The sequence below is a fragment of the Macaca mulatta genome, chromosome 19, assembly GCF_049350105.2.
Source record: "Macaca mulatta isolate MMU2019108-1 chromosome 19, T2T-MMU8v2.0, whole genome shotgun sequence".
Classification (NCBI taxonomy): Eukaryota; Metazoa; Chordata; class Mammalia; order Primates; family Cercopithecidae; genus Macaca; species Macaca mulatta.
This window is the reverse complement of record NC_133424.1, coordinates 70,092,173-70,116,126: the sequence shown is the minus strand read 5'-3', so window position 1 is coordinate 70,116,126 and position 23,954 is coordinate 70,092,173. Positions and strand designations below refer to the sequence as shown.

The following is a 23,954-nucleotide window of genomic DNA, read 5'->3' as shown; positions in this document are numbered from 1 at the left end:
GCAGTGGCACGATTTTGGCTCACTGCTACCTCTGCCTCCTCGGCTCAAGTGATCTTCCTGCTTCAGCCTCCCAAGTAGCTGGGACTACAGGTACACGCCACCATGCATGGCTAGTTTTTGTTTTTGTTTTTGCGTTTGTTGTTTTATCTTTTTGAGACAGAGTCTTGCTCTGTTGCCCAGGCTGGAGTGCAGTAGCATGATCTCAGCTCACTGCAACCTCCACCTCCTGGGTTCAAGTGATTCTCATGCCTCAGCCTCCCAAGTAGCTGGAACTACAGGTGCACACCACCACACCCAGCAAATTTTTGTCTTTTTAGTAGAGCTGGGCTTTTGCTGTGTTGGCCAGGCTGTTCTTGAACTCCTGGCTGCAAGCGATCTGCCCTTGACCTCCTAAAGTGTTGGGATTACAGGCGTGAGCTACCGTGGCCATTCCTTTTTTCCTGAACATTTTCCAAGTGAGGTTGGTGGAAATCACGGATGGGGAACTACGCATGCAGAGGGCTGACTGTAATTGATTTCTTTCTGCCTCCTCACTAATCTGCACACTGCAGGCAGGGACCTGGTCTCATCATGCCTGCACCTCCAAGCACTGCCCTTTTACCCTGTAGTCTCCCCATTGGTCAGCTTGGTTCCATGAAGGAACTCCGTTACCACAGCAAGGACTGACCTCACACTGGTGGCTCCAAGTCACTGCCCAAACATTCTGAAGGGAGTAGAGTTTGATTGCTCAGATAAATAGAGGGCAGATGCTGGACTGTAGCTGAGTATTTCCTTTCATCCATAGGATAAAATGCTGATAATTTGAGAGTGATGGACAAGGTTCAGAGTGGTTTCCTCATTTTGTTTTTGTTTGTAATGGAATGCCCACTTCATTTATGCTTGCCGTTTGCAGATGGACTCCATCCCACTAGAAACGTAACAGGCTTACCAGGTAGCTTCAACCATTGGTTTTACGTGACTCAGGGAAAACTGAAAAGCTGTTTCAGGAGAGATAAAAAGAGGGTAATTACATTTCACTGCAAAACGTTTTCTTTTCAAGGCAATAAACAATCACAACCACCCAGAAACATCACCAAAGGGCCCAAAGTGTTCTCTCGTAAAACCCAGTTACCTGGGATTCAAGGGGCTGCGTCGAGATCCGTGGGTGAGTCATTGAATTCCTCATTCAGTGAAGTGAGAATCGTAGCCTGGAGTCCTCTCTTATCTGCTATGTGAATGTGTACTGTGTGCTTGGTAGTAGAAAGGTTCATAAAATAGAGTGTAATTAGATAAACATTTGCTTGGAAATTCGATTTTATGCTCTTCACTCTGTTAAGTTGTGCTTTCTCTTTAGGGATTGCCACTTTCTTCTCTTTCTTCTTCATTTCACTTTAATTAGCACACACAAAAACCTTGATCCCATCCAGATTACACAGATGTGTCTGTCTGACTTGAATTGTAATTTGGTGCATGTTTTGGCAGTAGAGCATGCAAGTCTAGACACAGAAGGTTTACGAGTGTAGAGAATTTTTATTTTTATTTGTATTTCTATTTTTATTTATTTATTTATTTATTTATTTATTTTTTTGAGACGGAGTCTCACTGTGTCTCCCAGGCTGGAGTGCAGTGGCGTGATCTCGGCTCACTGCAAGCTCCGCCTCCCGGGTTCACGCCATTCTCCCGCCCCAGCCTCCCAAGTAGCTGAGACTACAGGCGCCCGCCACCACGCCCGGCTAGTTTTTTTTTTTGTATTTTTAGTAGAGACGGGGTTTCACCATGTTAGCCAGGATAGTCTCGATCTCCTGACCTTGTGATCCACCCGCCTCGGCCTCCCAAAGTGCTGGGATTACAGGCTTGAGCCACCGCGCCCGGCCTGTATTTTTATTTTTTAGACGGATCTTGCTCTGTCGCCCAGGCTGAAGTGCAGTGGTGCGATCTCGGCTCACTGCAAGCTCCGCCTCCCAGGTTCACGCCATTCTCCTGCCTCAGCCTTCTGAGTACCTGGGACTACAGGCGCCTGCCACCAGGCCCAGCTAATTTTTTGTATTTTTAGTAGAGACAGGGTTTCACCATGTTAGCCGGGATGGTCTCAATCTCCTGACCTCATGATCTTCCTGCCTCAGTCTCCCAAAGTGCTGGGATTATAGGCATGAGCTGCCACACCTGGCCGAGAATTCTTTATAAATGTTTTCTATGGTTCCTTTCTAATTTGAGTACTAGAGGATGTCTGTTTATCTTACAACAGCAAAACCAACCCCAACAATCTTTGAAGCTCAGCAACCCTCTGTGGAGATACATGATGCTTATAAACAATCTCCATTCCGTGCAAAGGAAATGCTGTGTGATACATTTGCATCTAATTTGTGTCCGAGGAAAGGACACTACTGTTGGCTCCCTGGCCTCTCTGCCTGGCTCTCTGATCTTTTTTTTTTTTTTTTTTTTTTTTTTGAGACGGAGTCTCACGCTGTTGCCCAGGCTGGAGTGCAGTGGCGCGATCTCGGCTCACTGCAAGCTCCGCCTCCTGGGTTCACGCCATTCTCCTGCCTCAGCCTCCTGAGTAGCTGGGACTACAGGCGCCCGCCACCGCGCCCGGCTAATTTTTTGTATTTTTTTTAGTAGAGACGGGGTTTCACCGTGGTCTCGATCTCCTGACCTTGTGATCCGCCCGCCTCGGCCTCCCAAAGTGCTGGGATTACAGGCTTGAGCCACCGCGCCCGGCCTTTTTTTTTTTTTTTTTTTTTTTTTTGAGACAGAGTCTTTGTTGCCTAGCTGGAGTACAATGGCGCGATCTTGGCTCACCACAACCTCAACCTCCGGGTTCAAGCAGTTCTCCTGCCTCAGCCTCCTGAGTAGCTGGGACTACAGGCATGCACCACCATGCCTGGCTAATTTTTGTATTTTCAGTAGAGACAGGGTTTCACCCTGTTGGTCAGGCTGGTCTCGAACTCCTGACCTCGTGATCTGCCTGCCTCGCTGGGATTACAGGCACGAGCCACTGTGCCCAACCCTCTCTGACCTTCTAATGAGGTCATAGCCCCTTCAACTCAAATTCCCTCCAGGTCCTCAATTTGGGCAGAGATTTCCCAACTTGTATGACTGCAAAAGGAGGCCAGAAACCAAAGGTATCCTGTTCCTAAAGGTCATTCTTCGTGATAGGGAGCACCGGATGCAAAACACCAGGTTTCTGCAAATTAACCCACACATTGCTGCCAGGCGTTGGGAGGAATGTATTAACACATGCCATCTGAGATATTTGGAAGCTGTGTGTTAGGCAGCCTTCTCTAATGCCAAGTTATTTCCTTGTTTTCCCAAATTCATCTTAAGCCATCTTAAAATCTCTTCTTCTTGATCCCCTTTGATGCCCTTTTAGCGGCGTCACCTACGAACCCCATGAAATTCCTGAGGAATAAAGGTAAGACAAGGGATCTGGAAGGGCGGGCGGGTGGACCCGCAACATTCCTGAAGCTGTTGTGATATGTGGCTGCAGAGGGTGCCGGGTGGTCACCAAGGAGTCTGCACAAGGAGTCTGCACCTTCACGTGTGTTAGACAAGGTGCCCCCTATGGAGGGGGATGCACAGTGACACCGTCTGGGGCGGGTGAGAAGGTGGCTGAACTCCATGGGCTGGTGGTGTAGTGAGTAGAGCACAGGCTGTGTCTGAGATCTCTGTGGAACACACAGAATGCATGGGCACACACAGCGACCCCGTCAGCAGCCTTTCTAGCAACTCTCCCCACTGTGGCTTGTCCTGGAACCTCCTCAACACCACTCGCTTCAGAGTCCTCCAAAGCAGAAGATACCTTGTGTCCTGCTGCTACTCCCGCCCCAGAGCGTCCTTCCTTCTCCTCTGCACATTCGCTAAGTGCCTGCAACTGGACGGCTACTGAGTCAGCTCCGCCCCCCACCCATCCCCACCGCTTTAGCACGTAGCCACCATTTGTTTTAATCACGTACGCTGAGTGAGACATGCAGACGCAGAAATGACTGTCGTGAAGGAAGAAGCCTGGTACTCACGGGTCCCTAGAAGTAGGAGGCCACACAAGGAAGCACCAGGGTTGGTCAGGAGGCAAAGGGAGCCAGGAAAGTGTGAGCAAAAGCCTTTATTCTGGGCCGGGCGCAGTGGTTCATGCCTGTGATCCCAGCACTTAGGAAGGCCGAGGCGGGCAAATCACTTGAGGTCAAGAGTTCAAGACCAGCCTGGGTAATATGGTGAAACCCCATCTCTACTAAAAATACAAAAATTAGCTAGGAGTGGTGGTGGGCACCTGTAGTCCCAGGTATTCGGGAGGCTGAGGGGGGAGAATCGCATGAACCTGGGAAGTGGAGGTTGCAGTGAGCTGAGATTGCGTCACTGTACTCTAGCCTGGGCAACAGAGGGAGACTGTCTTTAAAAAAACAAACGCTGGGTGCGGTGGCTCAAGCCTGTAATCCCTGCACTTTGGGAGGCCAAGCCCATCCTGGCTAACACGGTGAAACCTCATCTCTACTAAAAAATACAAAAAACTAGCCGGGCGAGGTGGCGGGCGCCTGTAGTCCCAGGTACTCGGGAGGCTGAGGCAGGAGAATGGTGTGAACCCGGGAGGCGGAGCTTGCAATGAGCTGAGATCTGGCCACTGCACTCCAGCCTGGGTGACAGAGCGAGACTCCTTCTCAAAAACAAAACAAAACAAAACAAAACAAACTTTATTCTGGTTTTTATAGGAAGCAGGTAGGCAAGGCAGGCTTGGGATCAGCTTGAGTGATTTGGTGGCTGTGCAGCATGGGGTCTGTCCCTGGTTGTCCGGGACCTGGCCCTGGGGTAGCTGGGGGCAGGGGATAGTGTCCTGGAGCATGAGAGCTCCATAGAGATTGTTGGGGCGTAGGCTTCGGGTGGGTCGGCTTGCACATGAAAGGTGGACTCGCAGGCCAGAGTTTACTATCTTTAGGAATTGGCTGGACCTGGGAGGGGCAGTATCTTCAAGGGTCAGTTAAGGCCCCAGGATGTCAAAGTATCAGGAAATGCAGAAAATAAAAAACACAATGAATACATCCATCCATGCCAAACACATTATCAATCTTCCTAAAGCTCAGCTATGACTATTTCACCTGCTCATTGACACCACCGTCACCAAAGCACAGAGCTTGAGTCCCGGCTGGGGTGTCAAAGGCCTGTACACTGGTCCTTCTTTTGACACTAGCTTGTTTTGTGCGCTGGCGCTGGAAGGTCACTGAGACCTCTGCCACCCCTGAGCTTCAGGTCCCAGTTGTAGGTAGAATGGAGGCGGGACAAAATTGTCTAATAAAGTTGATGGTCCGGTTGCGGTAGCTTGTGCCTGTAATCCCAGCACTTTGGGAGGCTGAGGTGGGTAGCTCACCTGAGGTCAGGAGTTTGAGACCAGCCTGACCAACATGGTGAATCCCCATCTCTACTAAAAAATACAAAAATTAGCTGGGCATGGTGGCAGGCACCTGTAATCCCAGCTACTCAGGAGGCTGAGGCAGGAGAATCACTTGAACCCGGGAGGTGGAGGTTGAAGGGAGCAGAGATCCAGCCACTGCACTCCAGCCTGGTGACAGAGTGAGACTCTATATCAATATCAATATATATATATATATATGGAAAGATGTCTGCCTTACTCATAGTAAGAATTGTGCGTTGAAACTGCCAAGCTTAAATAATGAAGTTCGACAAATAAGATTAAGTACAGAGTTTATTTGAGCACAAAGCTTGAGGATGTCCACCCAGGAGACACTGACTCCAAACTAATGGGGACAGCATTTCTAAAGAGAAGTTAAGGTTTCACTTATATGCACAGAGACTGACATTGTAGCAGGATTGTAACATTTTCCATGTGAGACCAGTGCATAAGTTACATCTATTTGATTGGTTCCAGACAGTAACCCCGTTCCAAGGAAGATTATTGCTGTGTGAGGAGGAGCAACCATCAGAGGGGGCTCTCACAGCTGGCACCTCTTGGTCTTCTTATTTACAGGAAAAAAAGGCAGAAGTTGCTGCTGCATCCTTGTGATTCAAGCTGCATAGCCACATTGCTCTCAAGTTTCAGAGTTGTTCAAGGTTCCAGCAGCTTTAAGTTTAAATTAGTTTAAGTTTGAATGATTTGATTTCATAAAACTACACTGTAATTCCGGTTTTCAGCTATCCTGTTGAAAGTGGGTAAAATGTCTCATAACTGTATCGGCAAAGGAGCTGGGAAACATAACCTCAGGTCTTGTTTGTAGGCTAGCAGTGAGCACAACTTCTAGAAAGGGCAATTGACAGTTCTCATAAATAGAAAAACAGGCCGGGCGAGGTGGCTCAAGCCTGTAATCCCAGCACTTTGGGAGGCCAAGACGGGCGGATCACAAGGTCAGGAGATTGAGACCATCCTGGCTAACACGGCGAAACCCCGTCTCTACTAAAAACACAAAAAATTAGCCGGGCGAGGTGGCGGCGCCTGTGGTCCCAGCTACTCGGGAGGCTGAGGCGGGAGAATGGCGGGAACCCGGGAGGCGGAGCTTGCAGTGAGCTGAGATCTGGCCACTGCACTCCAGCCTGGGCAACAGAGCGAGACTCCGTCTCAAAAAAAAAAAAAAAAAAAATAGAAAAACAATGCGATCACTTTTTTGTTGTTGTTTTTTTGAGATGGAGTTTCAGTCTTGGCCCCCAGCCTGGAGTGCAATGATAAGATCTTAGCTCACCGCAACCTCCACCTCCCGGGTTCAAGCGATTCTCCTACCTCAGCCTCCCGAGTAACTGGGATTACAGGTGCCCACTACCATGCCAAGCTCATGTTGTGTTTTTAGCAGAGATGGAGTTTCACTTTGTTAATCAGGCTGGTCTCGAAATCCTGATCTCAGGTGGTCTGTCTGGCTCGGCCTCCCAAAGGGCTGGGCTTACAGACGTGAGCCACTGCGCCCAGCCAAGGTGCCCACTACCATGCCAAGCTAATGTTGTGTTTTTAGCAGAGATGGGTTTCACTTTGTTAATCAGGCTGTTCTCGAAATCCTGATCTCAGGTGGTCTGTCCGGCTCGGCCTCCCAAAGTGCTGGGCTTACAGAGGTGAGCCACCGTGCCTGGCCAAGGCAATTACTTTTTTTTTTTTGAGACAGAGTTTTGCTCTGTTGCCCAGGCTGGAGTGCAATGGCGTGATCTCAGCTCACTGCAACCTCTGCCTCCCGGGCTCAAGAGATTCTCCTGCCTCAGCCTCCCGAGCAGCTGGGATTACAGGTGTGCACCACCACACCCAGTTAATTTTTGTATTTTTAGTAGAGATGGGGTTTCACCATGTTGGCCAGGCTGGTCTCAAAGTCCTGACCCCATGATCCACCCACCTCGGCCTCCCAAAGTGCTGAGACTACAGGTGTGAGTCACTGCGCCTGGCCAGTGGTTACTTTTTAACTTAGAGTGTTGAAATATACCTGGGGGATTTATTTTAATCAGTTATGACAAAACTCCCAGACATACAAATGATCTTCATGAAGGAAAAAGTTTATACCCACAGATTCCTGGAAACAGGAGACACGGCCCACCACAGAGGGGCACAGCAGGACCCTCAGGAAGCACAGGGAGGGAGGGTGAGCATGGCCCCCGCCTCTCCTGGGGTTTCCGAGGGAAAGAATGGGTGAGGCATGGCAGGTACTCTGAGTAAATTTAGATTTGAATGGTTTAATTTTGGCAAACCATAGGGGTGGTTTCTAGTTATCCAGTATTTGACCCTGGAGTGATTTAGGGCAGGCAGGGAGAGATTGGCTTAGTGTGTGAGTTTGAAAAGGAGATGGTTGGGGTGTGGGCTCTGGATTGGTTGGTTTGTATATCAAAGGTGTGCTTGCAGGGGAGTCATCTGCTGTCTCTAAGAAATAACTAGCCCTGAGAAGGGAGGTCTCTCCAGGATTAAGGCCCCAAATGCCAGAGCATCAGGAATACAGAAAATAAGAAAATATAATAAATCCACCCAGCAATTCCATTTCTAGGAATTTCTTTCTTTCTTTTTTTAAGATAGAGGCTCACTCTGTCCCCCAGGTTGGAGTGCCGTGTCACGATCTTGGCTTACTGCAAGTTCCACCTCACGGGTTCACGCCATTCTCTTGCCTCAGCCTCCCGAGTAGCTGGGACTACAGGTGCCTGCCACCACACCCGGCTCATTTTTTTTTGTACTTTTAGTAGAGACAGGGTTTCATCATGTTAGCCAGGATGGTCTCGATCTCCTGACCTCGTGATCCACCCACCTCGGCCTCCCAAAGTGCTAGGATCACAGGTGTGAGCCACCATGCCTGGTCTATTTCTAGGAAATTTTATTAAAAATATGCTATTCATTTTCCTAGTCTACTTCTCCCATCCTGCTTCATGACTTTCTCATATATTTATCTAGCTCTGCAAATATCTCAGTGTATTCTACCCCAGCCTTGCGCTCCCAGAATGCCCTTGTTTGCCTCCTTCACAAACAAAATTTAAGCAGTTAAAAGACAGTGTCCACACCCTCCTGTCTAACAGCAATCACACCCCCTTTCTCCATCTCTTGCTGGAAATTGAACCGTCCATGCCAAGGCTGGCCTCTGTCCCAGCTTCCATCCTCTTAGGCCAACTCAAGGACTTCCTGGCAATTCTTTCTCCCTTTCCTGCATGCTCCGGTCTGAATGCTGGTGTCCCCCAACCCCATATTCATGTGTTGAAATCCTCATCTCAAAGGTCAGGATATTAGGAGTTGCAGCCTTTGGGAGATGACGAGGTCATGAGGGTGGAACCCCCATGATTGGGAATAGTACCCTTACAATAGAAGTCACAGAGAGCTATCTCACTCCTTCCACCCTGTAAGGACACAACAAAGAAGCCATCCTCTGTTGAACCAGAAAGTGAACCCTCGCCAGCCACCAAAGCTGCTGATACCTTGATCTGGGACCTCCCAGCCTCCAGAATTGTGAGAAATCAATGTCTGTTGTTTCTTTGTTTTTTGTTTTTTGTTTTTCATACAGAGTCTTGCTCTGTCGCCCAGGCTGGAGTTCAGTGGTGTGATCTCTGCTCACTGCAACCTCCGCCTCCCGGGTTCAAGCAATTCTTCTGCCTCAGCCTCCTGAGTAGCTGGGATTACAGGCGTCAGCCACCATGCCTGGCTAATTTTATTTTGTATTTTTAGTAGAGATGGAGTTCTGCCATGTTGATCAGGCTGGTCTTGAACTCCTGACCTCCTGATCCACCTGCCTCAGCCTCCCAAAGGGTTTTTTTTTTTTTTTTTTTTTTTTTTTTGAGACAGGGTTTCATTCCCGTCACCCAGGCTGGAGTGTAATGGCGCAGTCTCACCTCACTACAACCTCCCGCTCCCTAGCTCAAGCAATTCTCCTGCCTCAGCCTCCTGAGTAGCTGTGAGTACAGGCACCTGCCACCTCATCCGACGAATTTTTGTATTTTTTGTAGAGTCAGGGTTTCACCATGTTGCCCAGGCTGGTCTTGAACTCCTGAGCTCACGCATGATCTGCCCACCTCCCGAAGTGCTGGGATTACAGGAGTGGGCCACTGCGGCTGGCTGTGTCTGTGGTTTCTAAGCCACCAAGCCTGTGGTGTTTCGTTACAGCAGCCAGAATGAACTGGTACTGTAGTATCACGATTCACTGTCTCATTCCCATTCACGAACGTGCTGCCAATGTTCACGTCTTAAAAACAAGATCCGTCTCTCGATCTCTTAGACTCCTCCAGGAGCTGTGCCCATTTCTCTTCTTTCTTTTATACAAAGTTCCCCAAAATCATTTTCAAAATCACGGTTTCCAGTTACTTTCTTCTTACTCCCTCCTGAACCTGCTTCAGTTGTGTCCCCACCACACAGCTAATATGTCCTCTGCCTAGATCTCTAATGAACTCCTGGATGCCCCATCCAATGGTCCGTTTTCAGTTGTCTTTACTTTTCTTTTCTTTTTTTTTTTTGGACAGAGTCTCGCTCTGTCATCCGGGCTGGAGTGCAGTGGCACAATTTCAGCTCACTGCAACTTCTGCCTCCCAGGTTCAAGTGATTCTCCTGCCTCAGCCTCCCAAGTAGCTGGGACTACAGGTGTGAGCCACCATGCCCGGCTAATTTTTGTATTTTAAGTAGAGACGGGGTTTCACCATGTTGCCCAGAGTGGTCTTGAACTCCTGACCTCAAGTGATCTACCTGCCTTGGCCTTCCAAAGTGCTGGCATTATAGGCATGAGCCAGCTCGCCTGGCCCATTTTCAGTTTTCATCACACCTAAACTATCTGCAACCTGTGTTCTTTTCCCTCCCAAAATATTTCCTCATGAAAATTTGAAAACATACAGAACAGTAGACAGAACTGTAGAGTGAACACCCCATATCCCTCACCTAAAATCTAGTTATTCATTTTACACGCTTAGCTTTTTCATAGTCCAGGCTGTTTTCAGTATGCTGTTTCCACTGACAGGTGAATCTCAGGACGCTTTTCAGCTCAGGTGGCTGAACCCCTTGCCCTGTGCCAGTGAAGAGATGGCAGTCAGGGGAAGGCCAGGCATGAGGCAAGGGGGAGCTGCCTCAACTTGTCAGATTTTTTTTTTTTTTTTTGAGATGGAGTCTCACTCTGTCCCCCAGGCTGGAGTGCAATGGCACAACCTTGGTTCAGTGCAACCTCTGCCTCCTGGGTCAAGCAATTTTCCTGCTTCAGCCTCCTGAGTAGCTGGGATTACAGGCACGCGGCACCATGCCCAGCTAATTTTTGTATTTTTAGTAGAGACAGGGTTTCACCATGTTGGTCAGGCTGGTCTCGAAATCCTGACCTCAGGTAATCCACCCACCTTGGCCTCTCAAAGTGCTGGAATTACAGGTGTGAGCCACGGCACCCATTCCAACTTGTCAGATTTTTTTTTTTTTTTTTTTTTTTTTTTTTTTTGAGACGGAGTCTCGCTCTGCCGCCCAGGCTGGAGTGCAGTGGCCGGATCTCAGCTCACTGCAAGCTCCGCCTCCCGGGTTCACGCCATTCTCCTGCCTCAGCCTCCGGAGTAGCTGGGACTACAGGCGCCCGCCACCGCGCCTGGCTAGTTTTTTGTATTTTTTAGTAGAGACGGGGTTTCACCGTGTTAGCCAGGATGGTCTCGATCTCCTGACCTCGTGATCCGCCCATCTCAGCCTCCCAAAGTGCTGGGATTACAGGCTTGAGCCACCGCGCCCGGCCCCAACTTGTCAGATTTTACAAGTGGCTGAATAATGCACTTACTTCGCCAGCTGCTATTTTGTTCAGTTTGCACAAACAACAACTCGTTATTTTTCACATTACAGGTAATATGAAGGAGGATGACACACCTGAGCCTGCAAAGAACAGCCGTGATTTTATAGCGTGTTCCGTAGTCCTAAAATTGACACCTGGAATGCAGGTCCATGGAATTCCATCCTAAGTTGTCCTGCAGTGTCCTTTCATGAGAGCACCACACAATCTGAGACCATCAGGGCAGCACCCAAATCATAAGATGAAGGCCACTTCCCCTTCAGCTGCATACACAGCAGGTGTTGCCACACAGAGTCAGGGACCCAGTGTCTCTACAGAGCAGAGGGGAGGGCTCCAGCCCAGGACGGAAGGTGAACTTGAGTCAGGGATTGTTGGGGGCAAAAATTATATTTGTTCACATAGGCCGTAAAATCTAACTTCAGTATTTTCTTTTTTTTTTTTTTTTTTTTTTTTTGAGACGGAGTCTCGCTCTGTCACCCAGGCTGGAGTGTGGTGGCCAGATCTCAGCTCACTGCAAGCTCCGCCTCCCGGGTTCCCGCCATTCTCCTGCCTCAGCCTCCCGAGTAGCTGGGACTACAGGCGCCCGCCACCTCGCCCGGCTAGTTTTTTGTATTTTTTAGTAGAGACGGGGTTTCACTGTGTTAGCCAGGATGGTCTCGATCTCCTGACCTCGTGATCTGCCCGTCTCGGCCTCCCAAAGTGCTGGGATTACAGGCGTGAGCCACCGCGCCCGGCCCAGTATTTTCTAAAATTAAGAAAGCCTGAGCAACGTGGCAAAACCCCATCTCTACAAAAACATAAAAAAATTAGGCAGGTGTGGTGGCGCATACCTGTGGTGCCAGCTACTTGGGAGGCTGAGGCAGGAGAATCGCTCGGACCCGGGAGATGGAAGTTGCAGTGAGCTGTGATCATGCACTGCACTCCAGCCTGGGTGATAGAAAGGGACTCTGTGTCCAAAAAAAAAAAAAAAAAAAAAAAGCTATTTTTAAAAGTGTGTCTGGTTTTGACTTCTATTCCCCTCTGTAAGGACAAATATATTAACTGAAAGACATAGCTAAAATGAACATTTTTGAGCACTATTTTCTTTTCTTTCTTTTTAGCAATAATTCGGCATAGACCTGCTCTTGTTAAAGTAATTTTAATTTCGAGCGTAGCCTTCAGCATTGCCCTGATAAGTGGGATGGCAATCTTCTATATGATATAGTAAGTATCTGCTAAGTAACATCTGCTATCCTGGCCGGGCGCGGTGGCTCAAGCCTGTAATCCCAGCACTTTGGGAGGCCAAGACGGGCGGATCACAAGGTCAGGAGATCGAGACCATCCTGGCTAACACGGTGAAACCCCGTCTCTACTAAAAAATACAAAAAACTAGCCGGGCGAGGTGGCGGGCGCCTATAGTCCCAGCTACTCGGGAGGCTGAGGCAGGAGAATGGCGTAAACCCGGGAGGCGGAGCTTGCAGTGAGCTGAGATCTGGCCACTGCACTCCAGCCTGGGCGACAGAGCAAGACTCCATCTCAAAAAAAAAAAAAAATCTGCTATCCTTAAATGAGACGTAACAAGTCAACTGATTATTATTTAGTGTCAAAGGATGATGATGACACATCTTACAATTGTTAAATTATTATAGTCATTATAAATTTCCAGATTAGTGTTTTTCAAAATGTGGGTTGTACTCATGTTGAGTCATGATACACATGAAAAAAAAAGAAAGAAAGGCACAGGACAGAATACAATTCAGCAGAATAGAATATATTAGGAAATATTACTTAAAATATTAATATAAAAGGCTGATTTTTAAACTTTTCAGATGCACATGTGAGACATGTACACACAGAGTCACATGGTTGTGAAATAAAATATATTTTTTACTGGGAGTCATGATAAAAAAAATGTTTGAAAGACACAGTTTGAGATGCTGGCATCCTCCCAAAATTCAGTATTTTATTTATTTTTTTACTTTTTTTTTTTGGGTGGGGACGGAGTTTTGCTCTTGTTGCCCAGGCTAGAGTGCAGTGGTATGGATCTCGGTTCACTGCAACCTCTGCCTCCTGGGTTCAAGCAATTCTCCTGCCTCAGCCTCCCAAGCAGCTGGGATTACTACAGGCATGCGCCACCATACCTGGCTAATTTTGTATTTTTTGTAGAGATGGGGTTTCTCCACGTTGGTCAGGCTGGTCTCGAACTCCCGACCTCAGGTGATCCACCCGCCTGGGCCTCCCAAAGTGCTGGGATTAAAGATGTGAGCCACCATTCTCAGACCCCAGCATTTGGTATTTTAAAATGAACTTGAGGCCGGGTGTGGTGGCTCATGCCGGTAATCCCAGCACTCTGGGAGACTGAGACAGGCAGATCACCTGAGGTTAGGAGTTCGAGACCAGCCTGGCCAACATAGTGAAATGCTGTCTCTACTAAAAATACAAAAATTATCTGGGCATGGTGGTGGGCGCCTGTAATCCCAGATACTTGGGAGGCTGGGGCAGGAGAATCGCTTGAACCTGGGAGGCGGGGGTTGCAGTGGGCAGAGATAACGCCATTGCACTCCAGCCTGGGCGACAAGAGCAAAACTCTGTCTCAAATAATAAATAAATAAATAAATAAATAAATAAATAAATAAATAAATAAAAATGAACTTGCTACTTTGGAAGGAATCTCAATAGTGCACAGCAGAAAAGAGTGACGACTCTCCTTTTCACTAGAAATATGTCAGTGCAGTCTGGGGTGATAGCAGCTTTGGGGGAAGATACGTCACCGTCTTCGCAAATAAAGCTTGAGATCAAGCTCTTTCGAGTGATGTAATCGTTTTGAAATTCATGGTAGAAAATGGTGAGACACACTGTGACCTCATGTCACAGCAAAGCAACAGACCCTGACTCCTACTCTATGATTCCATGCTAGGATTCCGTTGTTATCTCACCAGAAACAGCTTGAGAAGTACAAAATTACTTGCTTCATTAGAATTAAGTATGAAAATGGGATATATTGCCATGTGTGGGATATTTTTTGAGGCAGCTATGTTGAGACCACCTTGGAGTAGGTCACATGAAGGCAAAGTGACATTAAAGGTAAAAGAGAAAAATGTTGCTAATGAGAGTGTAACCTGCATGCTTGGTTGTGGGTTATCTCCACTACATCCACTTAATTTATGCAACTGTATAGGCCGGGGGCAGTGGCTGACACCTGTGATCCCAACACTTTGGGAGACCGAGGCAGGTAGATCCCTTAAACTCAAGTGTTTGAGACCAGCCTGGGCAACATGGTGAAACCCCATCTATACAAAAAATACAAAAATTAACCAGGCATGGTGGCACACACCTGTAGTCCCAGCTACTCTAGAGGCTGAGGTGGGAGCATGCTTTGAGCCCCAGAGATGGAGGTTGCAGTGAGCTGAGGTCGCACCACCGCACTCCAGCCTGGGCGACAGAGTGAGACCCTGTCTCAAAAAAAAAAAAAAAAAAAAAAAAAAAATATGTAACTGTAGCTTCTGTATATTTCATTATTATAGACAAAACTATTAATAAATATAAAGTTTTCTAATGCAACTCAGTAAAAAATATCTCCAGGCCGGGCGCGGTGGCTCACGCCTGTAATCCCAGCACTTTGGGAGGCCGAGGCGGGCGGATCACAAGGTCAGGAGATCGAGACCACGGTGAAACCCTGTCTCTACTAAAAATACAAAAAATTAGCCGGGCGCGGTTGTGGGCGCCTGTAGTCCCAGCTACTCGGGAGGCTGAGGCAGGAGAATGGCGTGAACCCGGGAGGCGGAGCTTGCAGTGAGCCGAGATCGCGCCACTGCACTCCAGCCTGGGCGACAGAGCGAGACTCCGTCTCAAAAAAAAAAAAAAAAAAAAAAATCTCCTGGACACTCAGTGTTGAATTGAGTTGTTGAGCTAGTCAATTCTTATTGTTTTCACATTTGTATTAGCACTAAGCTAGAGTGGAGCCTGAGGCCAAAACCGAAACAAACAAACAAACAAAAAAAACAAAACTACCTATTCAAAATTACAAGTTTTATGTAATTTTTAGTGGTTCATTTTTTCCAGAAGTAGATTCTGAAAATACTATTGGTAAGTTTGCTTTTATTTAAACCAGGAAAGTAAAATTACAATTAATTTTGTTTGGGGTATAAATGGTTTTTTAATAATTTTTATTTTTTTTGGAGATGGAGTCTTGCTCTGTCGCCCAGGCTGGAGTGCAGTGGCACGATCTCTGCTCACTACAAGCTCCACCTCCCAGGTTCACGCCATTCTCCTGCCTCAGCCTCCCAAGGAGCTGGGACTACAGGCGCCGCCACCACACCTGGCTAATTGTTTTTGTAGTTTTAGTAGAGACAGGGTTTCACTGAGTTACCCAGGATGGTCTCGATCTTCTGACCTCATGATCTGCCCGCCTTGGCCTCCCAAAGTGCTGGGATTACAGGCGTGAGCCACCATGCCTGGCCTAGATAAAATACTTAAACTTAACGTTGTGACTTTTCATACACCAGTTTTCAATTATTAAAAATATTCTGAACTTCTTAAGTGTTTTGGAAAAGAATAAGCATTTAAAAATACATTAAAACATATGTATAGGGACTCACACCTTTCCTTTTGACTCAAGCTCCCCCGTGGTTCAGCACAGCACTGTTGGATCCTATCTCTGTTTAAAATTTTGATATTTGGTATATCCTGGATTTTTTTTTTTTTTTTTTTGCCTCATTTCAATTTTTAAAAATATTGAGTTAAGGGCTGGGAGTGGTGGCTCACGCCTGTAATCCCAGCACTTTGGGAGGCTGAGGTGGGTGGATCACCTGAGGTTGGGAGTTCAAGACCAGCGTGATCAGCATGGAGAAACCCCATCTGTACTAAAAATTAAAAAAAAGTTAGCCGGGCGTGGTGGCGCATGCCTGTAATCCCAGCTACTTGGGAGACTGAGGCAGGAGAATCACTTGAACCTGGGGGGCACAGGTTGTGGTGAGCCGAGATCGCACCATTGCACTCCAGCCTGGGCAACAAAGCGAAACTCCATCTCAAAAAAAAAAAAAAAAAAAAACTCATCTTCATTTTTCAGTGTTTGGGGCACCTCCTTACATTTCACACTGAGGCGAGCACCTCCCTCTTGTCACTCAATTCTTGCTCCTGCCCCAGCCTTTTGACGATCTTGGGTGACGTTTGCGGCCAGCTCTGTTGCCTCACAGCTTCTAGAGTGCCCACACCCTTCCAACACCACTGCCCCTGGAACCCAAAGGAGCCAACCCTCTGCTGGGATTTGGCTTTGAGCAAGAAAAACAAAAAACAAATAAGCTAACCCTAAAAGTTTTTATTTTCTATTTTTTTGAGACGGAGTTTCACTCTTGTTGCTCAGGCTGGAGTGCAATGGTGCGATCTCGGCTCACTGCAACCTCTGCCTCCCGGGTTCAAGTGATTCTCCTGCCTCAGCCTCCCAAGTAGCTGGGATTACAGGCATGCGCCACCATGCCCTGCTAATTTTGTATTTTTTTAGTACAAATGGGGTTTCTCCATGTTGGTCAGGCTGGCCTCAAACTCCTGACCTCAGGTGATCTGCCCGCCTCAGCCTACCAAAGTGCTGGGATTACAGGCGTGAGCCACTGCGCCTGGCATCTAAAAGTATTTTTTTATTACATAATTCACAAAGTACTGGGAAGGTAAGTATGTTAAGAAAACACTGTCATCCATTTCCACACCAAACAGAAATAGCTGTTCAATGATCCACTTCCAGGATTGGACCTACAGTGAGGTAGAAACATCAGTAACACCCTTTCTATCCCATTTTGTTCATCACGGATTTCTTCCATTTTTATTTTGTAAAATATTACACTGAAATATGACTATGGCCGGGCACAGTGGCTCACACCTGTAATTCCAGTGCTTTGGGAGGCCAAGGAGGAAAGGTAGCTTGAGCCTAGGAGTTTGAGACCATCCTGGGCAACATAGCAAGACCCCATTTCTACAAAAAAATACAAAAATAATTAGCCGGGCATGGTGCCATGAGCCTGTGGTCCCAGCTATTCAGGAGGCTGAGCAGGGAAGACTGAACCCAGGAGTTTGAGGCTGCAGTGAACCATGATTGCATCAGTTCACTTCTAGCCTGGGTGACTGAGACCCTGTTCCAAAGAAAGAAAGAGAGAGAGAGAGAAAAAAAAAAAAAAAGGGAAAAAGGAAAGAAAAAAAAGAGAAAAAAGAAGGAAGGGAGGGAGGGAGGAAAGAAAGAGAGGAACAAGAAAGAAAGAAAAGAAAAAAGAAAAAGAAAAAGGAAGAAAGAAAGAGAAAGAAAAAGAAAAAGAGAGAAAGAAAGATGATTTGTCTGATTATGGAGCTTTTTGTCAACACCTTAAGTTTGGAACCCGATGTGAGTGCCTTGCTCACGTCTAGTCCTGGCTTTGATCCATGCTTTGGGATAAGAGTTACTCCTTACTCCAGGAAATGACCTGACCAGGTAGACATTTGAGATCTGACCATGATTAGTCTGGTTTCAAAGTCTTACTTCTACACCCACCCCACAAGCAACTCCTTTCCAGTCAAAAAGTGGCATGATTGAGAAATGAATTATTCACCATGAAAACTGTGCTTCTAAATTTATTTATATCATTCTCCAGTCGACTGGCACAGGCTGAGGAAAGACAACAGCTCGAGTCGCTTTATAAGAATATCAGGATACCGTCATTAGGAGACAAAGAAGAGGGCTCAGAGGATGAGGATGAGTCCACGCACCTACTTCCAGAGAACGAAAAGGAGCTGGAGAAGTTCATCCACTCAGGTAACGTGACCTGTCAGAGCCACTCGCAGGAAGGCCAAGCTGGCAGTGGTGGCTTGGTTTTCTTTTCTTTGTTTCTTTCTTTTTTCTTTTTTTGAGATGGAGTCTTGCTCTGTCGCCCAGGCTGGAGTGCAGTGGCGCGATCTTGGCTCACCTTGCAAGCTCTGCCTCCTGGGTTCACACCATTCTCCTGCCTCAGCCTCCCGAGTAGCTGGGACTACAGGCGCCCACCACCATGCCCAGCTAATTTTTTGTATTTTTAGTAGAGACGGGGTTTCACCATGTTAGCTAGGATGGTCTCGATCTCATGACCTCGTGATCTGCCCACCTCAGCCTCCCAAAGTGCTGGGATTACAGGCGTGAGCCACTGCTGCCAACTTTTTTTTTTTTTTTTTTTGAGACGGAGTCTCCCTGTTGCCCAGGCTGCAGTGCAGTGGCGCAATCTCGGCTCACTGCAACCTCCACCACCTGGGTTTAAGTGATCCTCCTGCCTCAGTCTCCCAAGTAATTGGGACTACAGGAGCGTGCCACCATGCCCAGCTAATTTTCTTTCTTTCTTTCTTTCTTTCTTTCTTTCTTTCTTTCTTTCTTTCTTTCTTTCTTTCTTTCTTTCTTTCTTTCTTTTTTTGTATTTTTAGTAAAGACAAGGTTTCACCGTGTTAGCCAGGATGGTCTTGATCTCCTTACCTTGTGATCTGCCTGCCTCAGTCTCTCAAAGTGCTGGGATTACAGGTGTGAGCCACTGTGCCCGGCCTGTGGCTTGGTTTTCAAAGGCAAAGATAAGTGGGAGTTAAGGGAGTTTGAAGTAAGAGAGACAAATATTCACAGCCACACTTATGGAAATGAACCTTTCTCATCAAATCTTACAGAGGGGTGAACAACTGTGGGGTTGCTCAGTTCCTTTTGCAGGGCAATTCCAAGGATCTAACAGAGTTCAGGAAACAAACTTTTCCCAGCACAAAACATGTTTCCGTTAAACATACTCATTACCATGATGTTATCCTGCATTCAGAACACCAACACGCAGGTGTTTCACCTGCACCATGTCTCCATCTGATGTGGAAATGGGATCCAGACCCACAAAATAGAGGTCACTAGCCCAGGGTCAAAGTTCCCAGCATGCCATGTCCACCACAGACATGTTCTCCTGTACTTGTGAGAAGAGGGTGACACTGATCATTTAAAACTGATTTTGTACAAGTTCTTTTTTTTTTTTTTTTTTTTTTTTTTGAGATGGAATCTCACTCTGTTGCCCAAGCTGGAGTGCAGTGGCGCAATCTCAGCTCACTGCAAGCTCTGCCTCCTGGGTTCACACCATTCTCCTGCTTCAGCCTCCCCAGCAGTTGGGACTACAGGTGCCCGCCACCAGGCCTGGCTAATTTTTTGTATTTTTAGTAGAGACGGGGTTTCACCATGTTAGCCAGGATGGTCTTGATCTTCTGACCTCGTGATCCACCCGCCTTGGCCTCCCAAAGTGCTGGGATTACAGGAGTGAGCCAGTGCACCCCAGCTATAGAATTTTATTTATTTTTTATTTATTTATTTATTTTTATTATTATTTTTTTTTGAGACGGAGTCTCGCTCTGTCGTCCAGGCTGGAGTGCAGTGGCCAGATCTCGGCTCACTGCAAGCTCCACGTCCCGAATTTACGCCATTCTCCTGCCTCAGCCTCCCGAGTAGCTGGGACTACAGGCGCCCACCACCTCGCCCGGCTAGTTTTTTGTATTTTTTAGTAGAGACGAGGTTTCACCCTGTTAGCCAGAATAGTCTCCATCTCCTGACCTTGTGATCCGCCCGTCTCGGCCTCCCAAAGTGCTGGGATTACAGGCTTGAGCCACCGCGCCTGGCCTTATTTACTTATTTATTTATTTATTTGAGACAGAGTCTCCCTATGTCACCCAAGCTGGAGTGCAGTGGCGAAATCTTGCCTCACTGCAACCTTTGCCTCCTGGGTTCAAGCAATTATCCTGCCTCAGCCTCCAGAGTAGCTGGGATTACAGGCGTGCACCGTGATGCCTGGCTAATTTTTGTAGTTTTAGTAGAGATGGAGTTTCACCAGTTAGCCAGGCTGGTCTCAAACTCCTGACCTCAAGTCATCCACCTGCCTTGGCCTCCCAAAGTGCTAGGAGTATAGGCGTGAGCCACCACTCCTGGCTTTTTTTTTTTTTTTTCTTTTTTTTGAGACAGAGTCTCACTATGTCACCCAGGTTGGAGTGCAGTGGTGCCATATCAGCCCACTGCAGCCTCAACTTTGTGGGCTCAGTTAATCCTCCCACCTCAGCCTCCTGAGTGGCTGGGACTGCAGGTGCAAGTCACTATGCCCAACTCATTTTTGTTTTTGTTTTTGTTTTGAGACGGAGTCTCGCTCTGCTGCCCAGGCTGGAGTGCAGTGGTACGATCTTGGTTCACTGCAACCTCTGCCTCCTGGGTTCAAGTGATTCTCGTGCCTCAGCCTCCCGAGTAGCTGGGATTACACGCATGCACCACCATGACTGGCTCATTTTTGTATTTTTAGTAAAGACAAGGCCTCATCATGTTGGCCAGGCTGGTCTCGAACTCTTGACCTCAAGTGATCCGCCCTCCTCAGCCTCCCAAAGTCCTGGGATTACAGGCATGAGCCACTGCACTGGGCTAGTTTTTGTATTTTTAGTAGAGACAGTTTTCGCCGTGTTGCCCAGGTTGGTCACAAACTCCTGGGCTCAAGAGATCTTCCTGTCTTGGCCTCCCAAACTGTTGGGATTATAGGTTTGAGCCACTGAGCCCAGCCTAGAAGTTCTGAGATTCGTGGGTATCTGTTTAAAAATTTCTAGAGAGAAACCTATAGAGAGTGCAGTGTGTGATTCAGCCATACTAACCATTCCTCACATGAACTTACTCTCTAAAAACTCCAGACATAGCCAGAAAGAGGCAGAACGGCCAGAGCAGGAGAGATCACTGATGCTCACTGAGGCAGAGGGCTTTGTCATAACCTGTAGAAAACACTTTCCCGGGCCGGGCGCGGTGGCTCAAGCCTGTAATCCCAGCACTTTGGGAGGCCGAGGCGGGTGGATCACGAGGTCAGGAGATCAGGACCATCCTGGCTAACACGGTGAAACCCCGTCTCTACTAAAAAGATACGAAAAGTTAGCCGGACGAGGTGGCGGGCGTCTGTAGTCCCAGCTACTTGGGAGGCTGAGGCAGGAGAATGGCGTGAACCCGGGAGGCGGAGCTTGCAGTGAGCTGAGATCGCTCCACTGCACTCCAGCCTGGGCGACAGAGCGAGACTCCGCCTCAAAAAAAAAAGAAAAAAAAAAGAAAAAGAAAACACTTTCCCAATGTCTCTTTACCACATTGGATTATAACTTTTCTACATTCTTCTTCTTCTTTTACTGGGCATTTATACAACTTGAATACAAAATATGGGAAAATAATTTTAAAATTTAATTTTCACCATCCTTGTCAGACAAATAACTTTCATTATGAATCCTCTGAAAATTCCACTGTTGGTACCTCCATTTTTCCAGGCTTTTTCCCTCACCCCTGTGTCTCCAGTTTTAATCCTCACTTATTACTATATCGATAACATCGTTTCTACATTTTAGTTATTAGATCAAAAAGAAGGAAAAATATGAAGAAGAAGAAACTGAGGGAAGATAAAAACTCAGTAACACAAAAAGAAACAAAGAATGCGTCACATAATGGAAAAATGGAAGATTTGTGAACACAGATGACAGAGGTGCCGGCTGAGGCAGAGGAGAGACTATGGGGGTGCTGGGAGACTGAGCCCGTGGGCGTGGCTTGCTCCCAGAGAACCTTGTGGAAGAGAACATCAAAGAAAGAAACGCCAAACGTGTATCCCAGAAAATAAAGGCACATGATATAGCAACTCTTGCTTATTGGCTCTCATATTTCATGAATAATTATAACTTAATTGGAAAATAGAAAAGAATCTAACTTTGTTAAGGGTGAAGAGAACTTGTCAGGATTTTCTTTTCTTGCCCCTGACCAGAAATATGGCATAAGTAGTTTTGGGGGGCCATCTCCCAGACTTTGCCAGGGAATAGCTTTCATGAAGCCAAACTTTCCTGGTGAGATTACCTGTCAGTTACATACCTTGTCTCCTTTGTACACATGAGGAAACTGAGGATGTCAAAATAAATATGACACCGGATTAAAACATAGTCGTTAATCGGGCCTGGTGGTGCGCGCCTGTAATCCCAGCTATTCAGGAGGCTGAGGCAGGAGAATCGCTTGAACCCGGGAGGCGGAGGTTGCAGTGAGCCGAGATTGCACCACTGCACTCCAGCCTGGTTGACAGAGCAAGATCCTGTCTCAAAAATAAATAAATAAATAAATTAAATTAATAAGTAAATAAAACACACTCATCCAGGCCAGTCATGATGGCTCATGCCTGCAATCCCAACACTTCGGGAGCATGAGGCAGGCAGATTGCTTGAGTCCAGGAGTTCAAGAGCAGCCTGGACAACATAGTGAGGCCCCGTCTCCACAAAAAAAGGAAATGTATGCTCATCGCTGTCAGGTTCCAGCTCTCTCAAGGGAAACAGGCCCACAGGCAAGGAGCTAAGAAACACAGCCAGAGGTAGCAAGTGGACACCAAGGGCTGTGGGAATGCAAAGAGGCAAGATTGAGTGAAATGGTGCAGCTGCTTTGGAAAACAATCTGACGGTTCCTCAGAAAGTTAAACACAGAGTTACTTACGACCCAGCAATTCCACTCCTAGGTATACATGCAAGGGAATTGAAAACACATGTACACACAAAAACCTGTACACTAATGTTCTTTTTTTTTTTTTTTTTTTTTTTTTAAGATGGAGTCTTGCTCTGTCGCCCTGACTGGAGTGCAGTAGTGCGATCTCGGCTCACTGCAACCTCCGCCTCCTGGGTTCAAGCCATTCTCCTGCCTCAGTCTTGTGAGTAGCTGGGATTACAGGCGCCCGCCACCACGCCTGGCTAATTTTTGTATTTTTAGTAGAGACAGGGTTTCACCATGTTGTCCAGGATGGCCTCAATCCCTTGACCTCGTGATCCTCCCACCTCGGCCTCTCAGAGTGACTTCATTCTTTTCTGTTGCTGAAAAATATTTAATTGTACAGATAGACCACATTTTGCTTATCCACTTATTGGTTAATGGAAATTTGTGTTGTTTCCACCTTCCAATTAAACCTCTTTCCTTTATAAATTACCGCAGTCTTGGGTATGTATTAGCAGAGTGAGGACGGACCAATACAGGGGAATCTGAAAGGGCTATAGTAAAATGACATTTAGCCAGTGACTTGAAAGGAGCAGGTAGCAAACACTCCACGCAGCTATTTGAGAGGAAAACAGTTGGGGCAGAGAGATCTGAAGTTGTTACCGGAAAAGGGTCCTGATCCAGGCCCCAAGACGGGGTTCTTGGATCTCATTCAAGAAATAATTCAGAGCAAGTCCACAGTGTAAAGTGAAAGTAAATTTATTGAGAAAGTAAAGGAATCAAAGGATGGCTACTTCAGACAGAGCAGGGCATTCCCAGAAGTAAGAGGAGGAACATGGCCGGGCGCGGTGGCTCAAGCCTGTAATCCCACCACTTTGGGAGGCCGAGACGGGCGGATCACGAGGTCAGGAGATCGAGACCATCCTGGCTAACACGGTGAAACCCCGTCTCTACTAAAAAAAATACAAAAAACTAGCCGGGCGAGATGGCGGGCGCCTGTAGTCCCAACTACTCGGGAGGCTGAGGCAGGAGAATGGCGGGAACCCGGGAGGCGGAGCTTGCAGTGAGCTGAGATCCGGCCACTGCACTCCAGCCTGGGCGGCAGAGCGAGACTCCGTCTCAAAAAAAAAAAAAAAAAGAGGAGGAACATGCCCACCTTAGGTGCGGTGCTTGTTTATATATAAGACAACAAAGTAAAAGATCATACGGGAGGTATGCTCTACCACAAGAGTTCCTGACAAAGGATTGTTAATCGTTGTGTAACTACTGTCTTCCACAACAATCTCTATTATTAATATTAAAATGAAACTTCTTTACTTCTTTTCTTTCTTTCTTTTTTTTTTTTTGAGATGGAG

General features: G+C 47.2%; 1 protein-coding gene across 1 annotated transcript; it reads left to right on the top strand.

Annotated features, from left to right (window-relative positions):
• Window positions 1-706: 706 nt before the first annotated feature.
• C19H19orf18 (chromosome 19 C19orf18 homolog) lies at window positions 707-21,775 on the top strand. Its single transcript, XM_028838785.2, has 6 exons — window positions 707-931; window positions 1,040-1,144; window positions 3,350-3,391; window positions 12,260-12,362; window positions 17,753-17,913; window positions 21,492-21,775. Exons 1-6 carry the CDS (start codon window positions 811-813, stop codon window positions 21,608-21,610), a joined length of 651 nt encoding a protein of 216 aa, XP_028694618.2. The 5' UTR covers window positions 707-810; the 3' UTR covers window positions 21,611-21,775.
• Window positions 21,776-23,954: the final 2,179 nt, after the last annotated feature.

Bases quoted from the DNA above. Each gene is read 5' to 3' on its own strand.
- C19H19orf18 (XM_028838785.2), top strand. From the start codon at position 811: ATGGACAAGGTTCAGAGTGGTTTCCTCATTTTGTTTTTGTTTGTAATG. The intron at 3,392-12,259 runs GTAAGACAAGGG...CTTTCTTTTTAG, and splicing joins GAAATTCCTGAGGAATAAAG to CAATAATTCGGCATAGACCT. The intron at 17,914-21,491 runs GTAACGTGACCT...TCTACATTTTAG, and splicing joins GGAGAAGTTCATCCACTCAG to TTATTAGATCAAAAAGAAGG.